The sequence below is a fragment of the Oryza brachyantha genome, chromosome 6 (assembly GCF_000231095.2).
Source record: "Oryza brachyantha chromosome 6, ObraRS2, whole genome shotgun sequence".
Classification (NCBI taxonomy): domain Eukaryota; kingdom Viridiplantae; phylum Streptophyta; class Magnoliopsida; order Poales; family Poaceae; genus Oryza; species Oryza brachyantha.
The window spans coordinates 3,354,480-3,369,573 of NC_023168.2; the positions used below are offsets into that span (position 1 = coordinate 3,354,480).

The following is a 15,094-nucleotide window of genomic DNA, read 5'->3' on the forward strand; positions in this document are numbered from 1 at the left end:
AAAAGTATGCTAACGGATATCGAAGAAGCGGCTAGTGTTATTGGGCAGTAAAGAATGAGGCCTATGTCAGTTATGCTGATCTCTTGACACTTCGGCATGTTTTATGGTATCGGGCAGACCATCTTCGTACTAAAATATAGCTATCTACTATTTGAATCATCTTAGAACTATAAATCTAGACATAACCCTTGTTCAAATTTATGTTCTTATGATATGTCAAATCTCATTCTGTATATCGGTCTAGATTCATGGTTATAGAATATAGTAAATCTTATCCTAGCCAGCTTACTTAACTTTAAGATGGAGTACACTTCAAGCGTCATGCTGCTTTTGCAAAAATGATTTACTACTATAGGTTACTTGTGATTGTGAAATCCTAATAATTTCAAGGTCTGAGAGCTGAGAGGTGACAGAGACTTGCAGATGGCTCGCTGTCTCAACAAGGCGACCTTTACAGAAACTAAAAAAGGAAAAAAAAAACCAAAAAGAGAAGATAGATTGAGAACACAATTATTAAAACAAAAGCAGAATTTAGATGGCAAATCGACCCGGTCAGCCATTTGCATCGAGTCTCGCATAGTGCACATCAGATGCAGAAACAAGCAGATCTCGCTACTCTCCTATTGCATCAGTGGAGCTGCTATTGTGATTGCAGGCAATCGCAGCCATCCGTTTCGCATGCAATCCAACTAACTCGAGACTCGAGAGGATCACTGCAGTACAATCGGAACATCACTTTTCTAGTTACAATAACAACCACAAAGAATCCGTATCCCTCCTGTGTAGGTGAATCAGCCATAACTTAGGGCTTGTTTATGTTTATGAATTTTTTTTGGGTAGAGTGTCATATCAGATGTTCGATCAAATTTTAGTGACTAATTAAAACATTAATTACATAGGGTGTCCTGAAACCACGAGATAAATGTTTAAGCCTAATTAATCCATCATTAACACATGTGAGTTACTATAGCAGTTACGACTAATCATGGACTAATTATGCTCAAATAATTCATCTCACAAATTCCTTCCAAACTGTGCGATTAGTTATTCTTTTAACTATATTTAATGCTATATTAATTTGTCCTTTGATGTGACAGGTAAACATGAATTTTTTGGGAACTAACTAGGCCTGAGAAAGCAAAAGGTGAATCAGAACAAGTTGTGCTTTTGTATGCACAATAAAAAAACATATAGATAAGACTCAATTTACATCAAGGAAACACTCCTAACTAATTAGCATCCGGATGCAATACAAAAAAAAAAAAAACATCAACTGATGTGCAACAGGCACACAGCAGCTATAGAGTAGATTGTCATAAGCCTGAGTTAGTCAGATAACTTCCTATGTTTTATTCCCCCAGGATTTCAGTTCACCCACAAAATCTCTGGAGTTATGTCTTCTGCAGTTGTTCCCCCATGACAATGGATGTAGCATACGTTTACGTTTTCGGTTTTCATTTTTCAGGGGGGATTGCAGCAGCAGCCATGCCTTTCTGGTTGGATATGGCCGAAGCAAGAGCAATAGGCATCAGGCAGAGGCCCTTGTTCTGAAGATACTGCATTGCGCTGGTGATGCTTGTTTCCATCAGCTTCACTACCTCTTGCTCAAAGGCAGAGCTATCTTCTGAGTCTGTCATTTCTGGTAGTCCTTGTGAAATGGTTGAAGCTGACAGAGATGGATTATTGTGGCACTGCAGAAGGTCAACAGTATAACAATGAGTATATGATTATTTTAGATATAACAAGACCCAGGTGAATCATGGCCTCATCAGTTGGACACTCAAATTAAGTTAAATTAGAGCCAGCTCAATGAAAGCCAGAGGAGATCCAAGCAAATCTCAGATAGAAATTAGGACTACAATGCAAATGGCACATAAAGATCTTTCCATTTCCATTAGAATACTATATTATGGACTACAGTAGAACTGATCTAGGATGTTGAGAACTCAAAATTGGATATACATATGGGGCACTACAAATAAATAATAGATTAATTTCAGTGTAGCTAAATTAAGATGCCAACGTAAGAAAGCACAAGTTTTGGTTAGTTATATTTATTAATTCAGAGTGTTGATTATTGAAGCATAATGGCACAATACAAAAGCAGTTTTGATCACAGAAGGTTTGTTCCCCTCACACGTAAGTGCAAAGGTATGTCTTCATGTGTCCTGTCTTGATGTCAATGGTCGCAATAATGGGCAATTCAAAAGTAATCTGGCAAAGCAAATAAATTAATAAAGGCAATTGTTGTATAAAATCATGGAATGACCATGAGTATTTGGACGGGTATGATTTGTTTGTTTTCAATTGTGATTTAAGAAAAAAATAACTGAGGTTGAAATGATATGACTTGTTTACAAAGCTCTATAAATTTTAACATGGAACATCCTACATTTAATGAATCTTTCTAACATGGATTCAGTTCAAGAACATAAAGAAACAGGAAAAGTTGCACACCTCGGTTTGAGATTCCCTGAGAAGGGGAAGAACTGCCCCAGGAGCTCCTAGCCTGCTCATGCTCAACACCTGAAATATGCAATTCAAGAAGGATGTCAGTGACCAGCAAAGCTACCATCCACACCCCCCACCCCACCCCAACACACACACCCCTTGCCACCACCACATAAACCTACCTTGACTTGAAGCTGAAGAAATTTCACATAATCAATTATTTCATCTAGCATTGATGACTTGTCTGCCTGCTCATATAAAAAACAGCATACCGTTAGGAGTTTTAAACTAAAATTTTTATACTTTTTATTCTATAGATGCCAATAAATAAAAAACAATTGCAATTTCTAAATTGCATCTCACTGAAACAAAGATAATGCCATAACATCTAATGCCTATGTGTTGGCTCCACCAAATGATCAATATTTGGACATGCCCTATCTGCTGATCTAAAAAGTGACTTGATTCTGCTGTCCCATTTGGTCAATTCCCACCAAGCACATTTCATCCCCTTGTAAGATCTTAGTTGTTATCAACCAATAATTGTGAATATGATTGCAACAGCATACTACAAGGGGAGAAAAGCAAATTGAATTTTTGTGGTGACACAGAACACAAAAAGGTACCTTATTGGAGTTTGGGACAAGGTCTTGGAGATTTTTCATCCTTTCTGAAATTTTTTCCCTACGAAGCTGCAGCACAGGGTGAAATTCTATTTAAAACCATGCTATGGATGCACACAAATGAAAATATCAAATATATCATGCAACAGTTTGATTTGTTTCAAAGTGAACTGATCTTATAAAAGAACTCACCCGTTCAGCAATACTATGAGGATCAGTTGCTTGTCCACGGCGAGCCCTTGTACGTGGCTTCACACTAGCACTATTTCCAGGAGCTGAATTTGATTGGGGTTCCACATCAGAAGAATGGTTAATAGGGTACTCACTTTTATGGTCATGGATCAATGGTGGTATCTGGACATTTTCATGCATAAAATTCAACTGAGTTATAAATTTAAAGAGAAAGAAAGTGAAACACTGCAAGAGATGCAAATAGAACCTTTGATGAAGGGAGTGGTGGCCCTTGTGCATCGGTGACTGCCAAACGGCTACCAGATGTGAAAGTAGGGAGAGGTATATTCCGGACATTTTGCTCCTGCAGTATGAAAGTTGATTCATCAGTACAGTTAGAATCGAGTGGATAATAAGGTGCAGTTGTGGAAATTGATGTTTAGTGGTAAAGCTTGAAATTGAAACCTGTTGTTGAGCCTTCAACCCACCAGCTCCTAAAGCTTGCAGGACAGTACCAAACGAGGAGATAGAACCACCATTGATAAACTCTTTGCTATCCTGTATTGCAAAAGTAACAAAAAAAAATTTCAACAAAGCAGGTAATATGGCAGCTATCTCTATATGGACAATTGGTGATCATTACATGTAGTGATGTCATGGCAGCATTATCAAACAGAGAGGGACTCCCATTTGGATGGCTTGTTTTGTTCAACATAGCAGTATTGTGTGTCCCTTGAAAACCGAAAGCTTCTAGGTTTACTGGTTCCATGAAGGAGGAAACATTTTGGAATGTTGAACACAAAGTCGGCGCCGAAGAAACAGTATGCACATCAGCAAGAAAAGTAGAAATTTCACTACCATTGCTATCAATTGAACTGGACAAAGCATGTGGCAGTTCTGCAAGACCAGGTGTATCCAGTTTTGCATCAAATAATCCAGGTGTCGAATTGCACTGGAGAACTCTTGGCGGAATTGAATTGCCTTGCAGATTGCTGTTGTTCTGTAACTGTCGAAGCTCCAGAAGATTGTTAGGGAGCTCATCCTTAGATAGAACATGGCTAGATAATGCATGAGCCTGGGTGTTGTATGGCAAGCATCCATTGGCAAGCATAGTGGGGATCCTTTCATGCTCTGTGATTTTGAGACTGCGATCTGATCCCGTTCCCATAAAATAGCCTGAAGGTTGTAGGCTTCCTTCTTCTGCATATGGTTCTGCTGAACCGTCAACAAAACTATAGTTTTCAGAAGCTGAATTGTCAGACCACATGTAACCATTAGAGTAGTCCATGCTAGCACCCTGCAAGATTGATTTCACAACCTCTGCTCAAAAGTGATACAGAGAGTGACCACTAGAAACAGAAAGTGTTCACAACTGATAATCCTGTACCAATAGCAAAGGCTGTACTCTCTCTGGTGCTGAAAATTGTCAACCCTGTGGAAAGAAAAGTTGTCATCTATTCACGTCTGATGGAAAAAAATGGAATTAATGGTATATATACACACAAAACTAAAATAGCTACTTATAAAGTCAGGGATGTAGCACGCGTTAACCACTTTAAGAAGCCAGTATTAAAATATTTCTAGGGTGATCCTTTTTTAATGCATGTAGTTAAAACAATACACTCAGCTAAAATACATTGTTGGCATATTCTTTTCAGTGTAATACAAGAATTTCCTAAAGTGATTTTGAATTCTTCAATGGTGTACAATTATTTATTTTCCTTATAAACTGCAGAGATGTGACAAACAGGTCAACTAGCATATTTGATTATTGTCTGTGATAAACAGTGATGACAAAACCAAAAGAGAAACGACTAGTAAGACGATTCTCATTGATGGGCTGCAGACTATTATGACTGATTTTCTGTTTTGTTCTACAGTCAGATTAGCAACACATTTTCTTTGCGAAAATGAAGCAACTCTCTCCTACAACCAGCCATGTAAATTAGAATCCATCCACCTTTGGACGAAAGCAACCTCTTTGTAACTTTACCATGAAACCATCATCCATTCTAATTAAACCAGCTCAATATCTTCCTCTCTTTTAAGGTTATTATTAGCAAATCAAGCCAGATCCAGAAGAGCACCTATCCAGGGTTCATGACGCATATTCCACAAGAGAAAAAAAAAGTGCGTGGATTAGAGCAAAACGAGAAAAGAGGACGTGGATGGTCGGTCGGACGGACGGATGCTCACCGGTGAGGATGAAGGGCGACAGCGACCCTGCTCAAGGGAGATCAGCCCAGGCGGCGGAAGGAGAAGAAGCCAATCCTGGGCCGCCGCAAGGGGGAGCTCACCAGCCGGCCGGCCGGCCATCCCTGCCGTGTACGGGAGGGAGAGTGGCCGGAGAAAAGAAAGATACGTACTTTAGGGTGATGACTGATGAATGTGAGGAGATTGATATCGTTGCGTTTAATAGAAAAGGCTGGGGGCATTTCACTCTTTTCAGATGACTGGAAAGTTTTTTGATATACTCGAAAAAACCCTTGTGCTTTTTACTACGGACAAAATCGACATGATGATAAATGGTGTTAATTTTGTATATAAGTCGAACTTTGAATATATTGACCAACAATTAATATCAGACCAGTGGATTTTACGGAAATGTGCTTACGCAGAATATTAGTTTTACATTTAACCAATCATGTACTGTATGATTTTGGCGTGGAGGGAGTTCATATGATGCAGTAAACAAAAAGTCCCAAACATGACGTGATTTGGTGACGCATGACTAAAAACTCATGTAATTATTATTTATTTATTATAATTAGATTTATGACTAAATTTCTTTTAACTATTAGATTTGTGACTGTATAAAGTTTTTAAATAAAATAAATGGTCAAATGGTGTTAAAAATCGGCGACAATGTTTGCTAAAATAAGATGGGGTGATATATATCTAGGTAGTCAGTTATACTATCTACTACACTTTTACAGTCAGTTCCAGGAAATATACAACTATCTTAGTACTCCATCTGCTAGCACTACAAAGCCTAGCCGATACTCCTGAATTTACCATCGTAAAAAAAATTAAAAAGCCCAATAATGCGCAAAAAAGGTTCTTGATAATTTGAGCTCTACAAACAAATGATATCATCCCCATGAAAATTCCGGCATGCTTGTACTTAGAACCATCCTATAAGTCCATAACCCTTCTTGGTAAACCACGCAACTACAAATTCGATAATAGAACTATTTTTTTTTACCTAATGACACGATCAACAAAAATCCTTCTTCATCAATTCCGGAACAGAAAATTTTGAAGGAAAAGAAAAAAAACATTACATGCACACCAGCCGAATCACCGAACCCACACGATCGCCCACAATTATACATTGCCGCATCTTCCCTTCCCTTCCCTTCCCCCTCGCAAAACTAAACCCCCCATCAAGAAACGGTAATCACCATGCCGCCGCCGCCGCCATCGCCGGAAAACAGAGCTGGAAAGGGGAGAGAGAGAGGAAAAAAAAGAAGCAAGAAGAGAAAGAAATCCCCTCTAGACCTCCCAATCCGCGGTACAAATTATCCACATCATGCAACCATACCCAGCACAAAAAAAAAAAAAACAGAAAAAAGAAGAGGAGAGAACCAAACCTAAGACTCACCGACAAGGAGAGCGGCGCCGCCAACGCCGCGCACCAAAAGCCGGCCACCGGAGGAGGAGACGCTCGCGCTGGGCGGAGGCGGAGAGGAGGAGGAGAAGAAGAGGAGGAGAGGAGAGAAAAAGGGGGCGGCTTTTCTTGGCTGCGGCGGAGGGGAGGACTGAAGACGCGTTGGACGGGACGGCTGCTGCTGATGCAGAGGCGAGCCAGGGCCACGTGACCCTGCCACTGACGTGCGGGGCCCGTAGAGACTTGGGCCCACGTGTCGGTGAACGAGGCACCTGGGCGCGCGTGAAAGGAGCAGTGGTTGGTTTGTGCTGGATTTTTCTGAAAATGTGAGCCTTTTTGTTTGCTTGTGTACATTTTTTTTTCTATTTTTTGCAGTGGTGTTTATAGGTTTTTTTTTGGGTTGTTTGGGTGATGGGTTGGGTGGAACAGAACAAATAATCCTAACCTCGTCTCTCTCTTTTTTTTCTGCATTGCTTTTCATCTTTTTGAATAGGACCTAAGACATTTTGTTGTTTCTTTTCTTTTCACGTATATTAGCGTCTTTTATTCTCGACTATGGTAATCGAGAATAAGGGAGGAAATGGGCAAGGTTTGTGTTCAAAGTGTTTGGGTTCTGAATTCTTAAAATTTTAAACTAAAAAGTCTATAAAAATTCAGTTCACTGTATTTTGGATCTAACTCTAATTTTTATAAAAAAAATTAAATCCATTACCACGACTAGTGAAGAGTAATAAGTTTCTTAGTTGCTCTTTTTTCTTACCATGCATCTCTTTTTTAAGTAAATGTTGGGTTTAGTATCAACGGGTCAATTTTCTTTTGGAACATCCGTGATTTTTCTTATGCATAGAAGAAAAAAAATTAAATCTTTAACCTTAAATTTACAATTGATTTTAGAATTTTTTTATCATAGTTTATTTTTCAATCTTAACTCAATGATCACTAATAATAAATATATAAACGTTCTATTTATAAATTATTTTTTATTTATAAATATGTTGTTTGATTTTTTTCGGAGAAAAAGACGACCCTCTATAGCTTTTTGTGTAGTACTGTAGTTAGACGTGCGTTAAAAGTTTTATTCGGTGGCACCCGTATTGTATTTTGGAACTAGCTACTGACATGCGCATGAAACAAACAAAAAAAAAAGAACGTCAAGCTGAGTCATTTGTATCTTATAGATATTAAACCGTCACCATATTTAATTGAACATGAGGAAATATATTGGCACGACGAAGAAAATGAGACACGCAACAAGTATGCAATCGGTTCAGTGACTATATTAGTAAAGGCTAAATATGGAAATTAGCTCTACTTTGCTATGATATTATTATGAGAGCCTATGATTGATTTCTTTATTAACGGACGTATTCTTGTCGTTCTAAAAATTTTTACTTCTTTTGTCAATAATATTTCTATCAATTTTAAATTTTCAATCCACTATATAGAACAAATAATCCACGACAATAATCCGGTAAAGTAAAAAAAAATCAAACCAGTACACATTCTGTAGTACCAACATCTACCTGTGAGGTTTGTCGGGGGATATAAGGGGTGTTTAGTTGATGAAATGAAAATTTTTGTATGTCATATCAGACGTTTGACAGAATGTTGAAAGGAGTTTTCAGACAGGAATGAAAAAAATGAATTTCACGGTTGGCCTGTAAACCGTGAGACGAATCTTTTGAGCGTAATTAATCTGTTATTAGCGTATGTGGGTTACTGTAGCACTTATGGCTAATCACGTACTAATTAGACTCAAAAGATTCGTCTCATGATTTTTCACGTAACTGTGTAATTAGTTTTTCATTTTATCTATGTTATTTAGATGTCCAAAGATTTGATGTGATGTTTTTGGATGAAAATTTTTGGAACTAAACAGCCCCTAAATTCATTGACAAAATTCACCAAAACATCGAGGGCCAGAGTGAGATTAAGAATAAGAAAAAGGCTTTTCCAGATTATGTCACGTAGCTCGAGTCCTGAGACCAGGTTTAGGTTTTGTGATGACGTGGCTGTGCAGGTGGGCCCCATTTAGTGCTCTTCGGTTCACTGGGCCCACATTTGGCAAAACCTAAAAGTTGGAGCCCAACAGGATTGTTGATTTGTTGTCACCTACGATCGATACGACGTCGTTAATTTAGTCTCTCCCTTAGTCAAAGCAACGATTCTGTAATACTACCAAATTATATTCGTCCCACGCTTGGCAGAGGGTCAATTAACTCACGTAAAAAACGCAGCCATATATTACTATATGATTAATTAATTATTAATTATAAAAAAATTAAAACTAGATTAATATGATTTATTAAAACGACATTTTAAAAAATATATATACTTTAATAGTTTGGAAAGTGTGCGTACGAAAAATGAAAAATCTGTTTTAGTTAACCTAAGAAAAGAACACGACCTTAATTGCATTTTAATCCTTTATCATGAATGAAATTAGCATTCTCACCAGCTATATAATTTTCTACCAGAATTCAACAGAATGATCTATAATCAGATGCAAATTAATCACTGACCAGCTAATCAGTGCAAATTAAGTGGAGTAGTACGGCCTACCAAGATTCAGTCCTGTATCTTGTTTGGAGGGAGGGCCAGAAGATGTCAATAATCAGGGTGGGCAGCTGATTAATCAATTAATTAAGAAAAACAAAAGTAAATAATTAAACTCTGTTTAATTAGTTTTAGTGAAGCAGACAGGGCTCTTTAAAGTTGCAGTTTCGACTAGTTAATTACTACCATTTTAGAGCCATGTCTCACTGCATCACGCCATGGCTGGCCCCCTTTTCAACCGAATTTTCTGTCTCTAGTGACGCATGCATATATATAATACCCAGGCTATCATTAATTCATGCGTAATCCCGGGCTTAGCTTTTGATTGTTTTCGGGTGCACGCAATTAGTAATCAGCTACACTAGATTATCAGCAACCGCGTGATTGACCTAATCATCATGCATGCATGCATGCCTACCGGTGATCAATCAACTCATTAATCTAACTAAATCAACACCACACAAATTGTGTCCAGATGGAGCAGATACAGGTACTTAGAGCAAGTATAATAACAGGCTATAATCTGGTTATATGTTTATGTGGAGAAGAGAGTGGATGAGAGAGTGTAAGCAGGCTGTTAGCTTGTAGCCAGCTTGGGCACAGGAACCAAGAAACTCTGTGAGAGTGACACGTGGGTCCTGCATTAATGATGAAGAGCTAACTAGTATATGTGTGGGCTAAAAAAAGTTATAAGAATTCTTATAACTAGCTTGTTGGTTATATTATTAGCCTTGCTCTTATATAGCTATATTTTAGGACGGAGAAAGTGCTTTCTGGCCATAAATTTTGATGGTTTGGTAACCATACGACCTCCAATATCGTTGACTATTTATAATTTTTAATTTTATGAAACTTGTCTCTGAACCACATATTTTAAAAAATAATTTAGTCCAAGTTTTTGACTTTAACTTTGTTTGAAATGTGAAGAATTATGGAATCAAAGGGAGAAACAATTTTTGGCTAAACCCCTCTAGCTATCGCCAACTTCAGCTCACTCTCAGTCTCATCGTATCCAAGAAGCAGAAAGGCTAAAGCAGAAGCAGTAATATAATTAATCGAGTAGAATTAAGCTAGATTAATTTCAACTCATTAACTAATTAAGATTAAGCACGGTGCTAGCTAGGGAGAGGGCTAACTGTGAGCTGGCTGTAACGGCGACGTGCCAGTGCCAATTCCACGCGGCTTTGAACAGACTAATTAGTTAATTAGCGGCTGTTGCTGCATGCATGCACCGGCGCCGTGGGCGTGCGTTTCGCGCCAAATTTCTCGCCGGACTGACCACGTCGTCCGGCGGCCGCGAGGCGGTAGTTTCGCCGCTAATCGTGTTGGCTTTTGGGATTAACTCGGGCTAACTAGTTAATCCGGATGCTAACTAACCACGCGGCTAATTAACCCCTTTGACTAATCAGGTAATTGACGGCCGGATCGAAGATGCACGCACGCATCTCGAGGCGGATCCAACCACTGATGGATTGCGGTCGGGGTTTGTGTTTAATTCGTAGTTGCTTTTTTAGATAATGAAATGAATTGGTGGTTGTGGCTTGGTTTCATCGACGATGACAAAATTGTTAATTGATTGATCTGTATCTGTAATATAATATTAGTATTGTGTTAGTCGTCAACCATTCCATAAAGAAGAGGTTTCGTTGCATGAATCCACAGCCAACGTCAAGAATAATAAGCTCCTATCGATATAATCCCTTCTATATTCTTTTTGTCGTTTTGGTTGATCAAACTTTTAGCAATTATATATTGATAACTTTTAAAAATTTAGTACTATGAATATTTTAATAAAAGTACTACGTATTTTAATAGAAAAACACATTGATAGATTCACAAGACAATGTCATTGTCCAAACCAATCCCTAATAACTGGAGGGAGTAGTAAGATACTACATCAAACTATATGTTCTTTCGTAGGTAAAAGATGAAAGACAAAATATATAAACGATAAATTTGAAAATCCGCTTTAAAGATATAAGATTGTGAATTTATATGTAAAAATTATTCTTAAAATATACTATGTTTATTAGTTCAGAAAATATGCGTATAAAAGTACGAAAAGAGCGAAAAATAATCCGTCAAAAAGCAACACGGCGGCTGTAGCAGGTCAACTAATCATCCGGTGGTCCGGAACCGGTTACAAATCTAGCACTAGCTTACAAGCAAAGTCTGCAGCAACTTCATGAAAAGTTCATCACTAATTCAGTATGCTTGCCTCTCTCGTCCTCATCATTCACAATTTCGCATGCAGGATTGCAGGGTAAAATGCCCCTATGCCTCTTTTGCCTAACCACAAAAATTGGTGTAGGATGCTTAAAATTTTATCTCAAAATTACACTTTTAGGATTTCTAATGAGACTTTAACATGTTAAGATCATCACCAACAGATGCTAAAAAAATATTCCCAAATTCTGTTTTTGGATCACTAATAAGACTTTGAGGTGTTAATAATAGGTTAGTCTCTTAAAGATTTATCAAAAAGTTAACTCCCAATAATAAAAAGTGGATCCACCTCAAACTAGGATAGAAACAGAAAAAAAAAACATATGTCCGCTACAGTACAGAGGTTTTGCTTTGTATGAAGATGCAGAGGTTGGACTACACATAATACTACCCTCGTTTTTTAAATATCAGCAAAATGTCCGCATGTTTTACGAAGCAAAAGAATTGCATCAACACAATACAATGATGGAATATATTTTGAATGACAAAGCTTAATTTCAGAATTAATTAGTGCTATTTTGCCTCTCAAGTTATCACTCCCATAAAAAGGTGTTATTTTTTATTTTGTTGTGACTTGTTAAATTTTAAAGATACTTTAGGTAGTATGATGCAATTATTATATTAAAATTTGTATATTTCAGAAACCGAGGGAGTATGCTTCTAGTTTTGTGCTGCTTTTTCAGAGCTCAGATCAAACAATATTACCGTTTCACTAGCATATCACCCGTGCATTGCAATAAAATTTTATTAAAAAAATATCATTAGCATGTTATTAAAATAAAGTAATGAAAACATTTGATATATATGTCTTAGTTGTTTTTATTTTAAAATATAGGAAAAAATTGATGGTAGGGTAAGTGACAGGTTCACCATCGTTACTACTCCTCTTTATAGGGGTAGATAAAACACAAAAATAACATTCATGCATAATCCAATGCTCATCTGGTCTTTGTTTCCAAACAGCCTGGGCCTTCTCCAGCCCATATATAAGGAGTACAAGAGAAGTTTTTCTCTCTTCTTCTGGCCCAGTAGAAGCAGAGATGACTAGATGGCTGGGTTGGTGGCGGCCGAGGCAGGTAGACGGCGCAGCCGCGCGAGGACAACGACGGTGGTGGCTGGCGCGCACGGGGGCAGAGCCGGGTGGGGACGACGACCTAAGGGGACAGCTAGGCCGGGGGCGGCGGCGTACAGCGAACGAGGCAGCGGGACAGGTCGGCGGCCCTCGTCGGCTTCACGTGGCCGACGCTGGTTCGGAACGCTCCGGCCTTGGAATGCTTCTCGTCATGATGGCCGACTTGATGGCGGCCGACGACCAGTCCGGGCAAGCGCTCCCGACGTGGCGTACTCCGTGATGCTGTTGCCGTCGGTGGCGGACACCTGCACCACGCCGGAGCAGAAATGCTTGAGAAAGGTCGTGTAGCCGTTGATGTCGCTGTTGATCAGCACCACGCCGACATGCTGTCAGGTCGATTCTGCACGATCGTTCTCCGGGCTCTCCCTTCATTGGCAAATGGCAAAGCACGATCTTGCCGTTGATTCTGCCTTTGCTCACGAAGTAGCAGACGCGCTGGTCCTCTGAGTAGAACAGAAGATATGACTTGTTGCTTGAATTCCTCGTCGCCTGATTAAGCCCCTCGCCGTCGATGAGCCTGTCGAGCTGAGCCGAGTGCCACAGCGGCCCTCGCGCAGATTCGCCATCCCGCTGCCGCCCTCCGCCTGCCTGGTCGCTCAGATTATTCACTACATGGGAGAGAAAAGAAAAAACAAAAAAACCTCATATGTGGGACCCACCCGTCGCCACGTCAACAAAACTGGTCAAAAACTAAGTGAATACTGCTGAGGGATTTTTTTTAAACGTTTTATATGAGTTTAGGAGTACATATTTCTGGTTTTAGTAAGAGATCTCAAACAGACTCGGTTTTTAAGTTAAGGGACCTTGGTGAACTTATTCCAACTTTGGATGATCAATTCTGGGCCTCCAGCCCATATATCATGTGCACTGTGCACCGTTGGATCCCCAACAACGCCAAGTACCGTGGGCTTTAGGAGCAAGATTATGGGCTTCCAGGGCCTCCAACTGGGCCCATGAAGCCTGCATGCATTGCCTTTCTGCTTCGCTGTGTGCTGAAACGGTGAAGAAAGGAAGAAAATAAATAAACGTTAGGTTGAACTACATATTTAGTTTCTCATGTTTGTTATTTGTCAATCGTTTGAAAATTTTTAATCTATCAATCGAATGTTTTGTCCATTAGGTTTGATTGAAGATCTATGCTTGTTCTACATGCTAATTTGTTTGTTCTCTTTGTTACGCTCGATTTCAATCCAACATCTCACAAGATCAATTGATGGATTCAATTTTTTCAATCGATTGACTAATAGATGGCCCCAGGAACTATAAACACAAAATAAATTCTAAATCTACCGTTTGTATAACACAAAAGAAAAAATTGACAACATAACTTGGAACATGTTTATTTTTCTCTAAAATTCTCAATAAACTGACCTTGTTCCATAGGAATTTCAATCAGATTTGTGTGGTTGAGTTCTTTGTTCTAAAGGACCTAATAGACAAAAACTTCCCATAGGTAGGATGCAAAACAAGCCTTCAAAACTCATGCACTCTTGCTTTGTTCCAAAGGAACCCTGAATCATTTTCTTAATTTTTTCTTCTTTGGCGAGGAGAGAAACATGAATCAAAGTGGGCTACTACATCTAAATGCAATCGAGTGTTCCTTTCGGTGACCTAAAGAAAGGCGTTTTTGTTCAGTAACAGACAAACGATCGACAGCAAATGCTCTGCACCACACGAAATGGTGATGGGTTGTGGATAGACTGGAGTACAGGCAAGAAGGTACGTTCGTTCGTTCTCAAATGCAGCTTGTTTACGACGACGAAACTAATCAAACTCCATAATAAGCCAGGAGAGATATTTTTCACGATATATTCATCAGTTACAGTGTCATGTACAGTGCCACCTGAGGTTGGAGCGTGGCGGACGTAAAGTTTGCGGCTGAGATCGCAATTATCTGCACAGGTTTTCCTTACCGTTTTCTCCTTCCAACCGTGTGCGGGCGAAGAAACGATTATCATCAGCGATAATAGAAATCGCACATATTGAAATTTAAAGGAGTGATTGTTCAGCTTTTCTAAGGAAAAAATAAATTATATATTTGCAAATATATATATATGTATATATATATATATTCAGCGATTTAAAAGTCAAAAATAAAAAATATAATATAATAAAAAAACCTTAAAATCAACTCTAAGTATAAGTTAAATTTAAATTTTGGCTTACAAAAGAAAAAGATGAGTCATTATTGTGACAAGTGAGACCCTTAAGCGCACTTAAACCCAAATAACATTAATTTAATGCTATGAAATAATTACATAACACTAATCATAATTTTTGTATATATACAGCATAAACAAATAAAAAATTAGTAGTACAATATAT

The 15,094-nt window shown here is 38.6% G+C and overlaps 1 protein-coding gene across 2 annotated transcripts; it reads right to left on the reverse strand.

The window, feature by feature from the left end:
• Positions 1–1,451: 1,451 nt before the first annotated feature.
• On the reverse strand, positions 1,452–6,929 carry LOC102704984 (transcription factor LRL1-like). Of its 2 annotated transcripts, none has more exons than XM_006655811.3 (10): positions 6,850–6,929; positions 4,633–4,677; positions 3,889–4,542; positions 3,711–3,803; positions 3,514–3,609; positions 3,267–3,428; positions 3,078–3,143; positions 2,634–2,699; positions 2,458–2,526; positions 1,452–1,691 (listed from the first exon to the last, which is right to left on the reverse strand). In XM_006655811.3, exons 3-10 carry the CDS (start codon positions 4,531–4,533, stop codon positions 1,455–1,457), a joined length of 1,434 nt encoding a protein of 477 aa, XP_006655874.1. In that variant the 5' UTR covers positions 4,534–4,542; positions 4,633–4,677; positions 6,850–6,929; the 3' UTR covers positions 1,452–1,454. The 2 variants fall into 2 exon arrangements, with proteins under 2 accessions (XP_006655874.1, XP_006655876.1); XM_006655813.3 differs by having other exon boundaries at positions 3,889–4,004; positions 4,104–4,677.
• Between the last annotated feature and the right edge of the window lie 8,165 nt (positions 6,930–15,094).

What these genes read in the sequence shown, in the direction of transcription:
- LOC102704984 (XM_006655811.3), bottom strand. Translation starts at nt 4,533, where the DNA reads ATGGACTACTCTAATGGTTACATGTGGTCTGACAATTCAGCTTCTGAA. An exon ending in GGTTGAAGGCTCAACAACAG is followed by an intron (nt 3,610 to 3,710) that starts GTTTCAATTTCA and finishes TTCATACTGCAG; the next exon opens with GAGCAAAATGTCCGGAATAT. An exon ending in TTGTCCCAAACTCCAATAAG is followed by an intron (nt 2,700 to 3,077) that starts GTACCTTTTTGT and finishes TTATATGAGCAG; the next exon opens with GCAGACAAGTCATCAATGCT.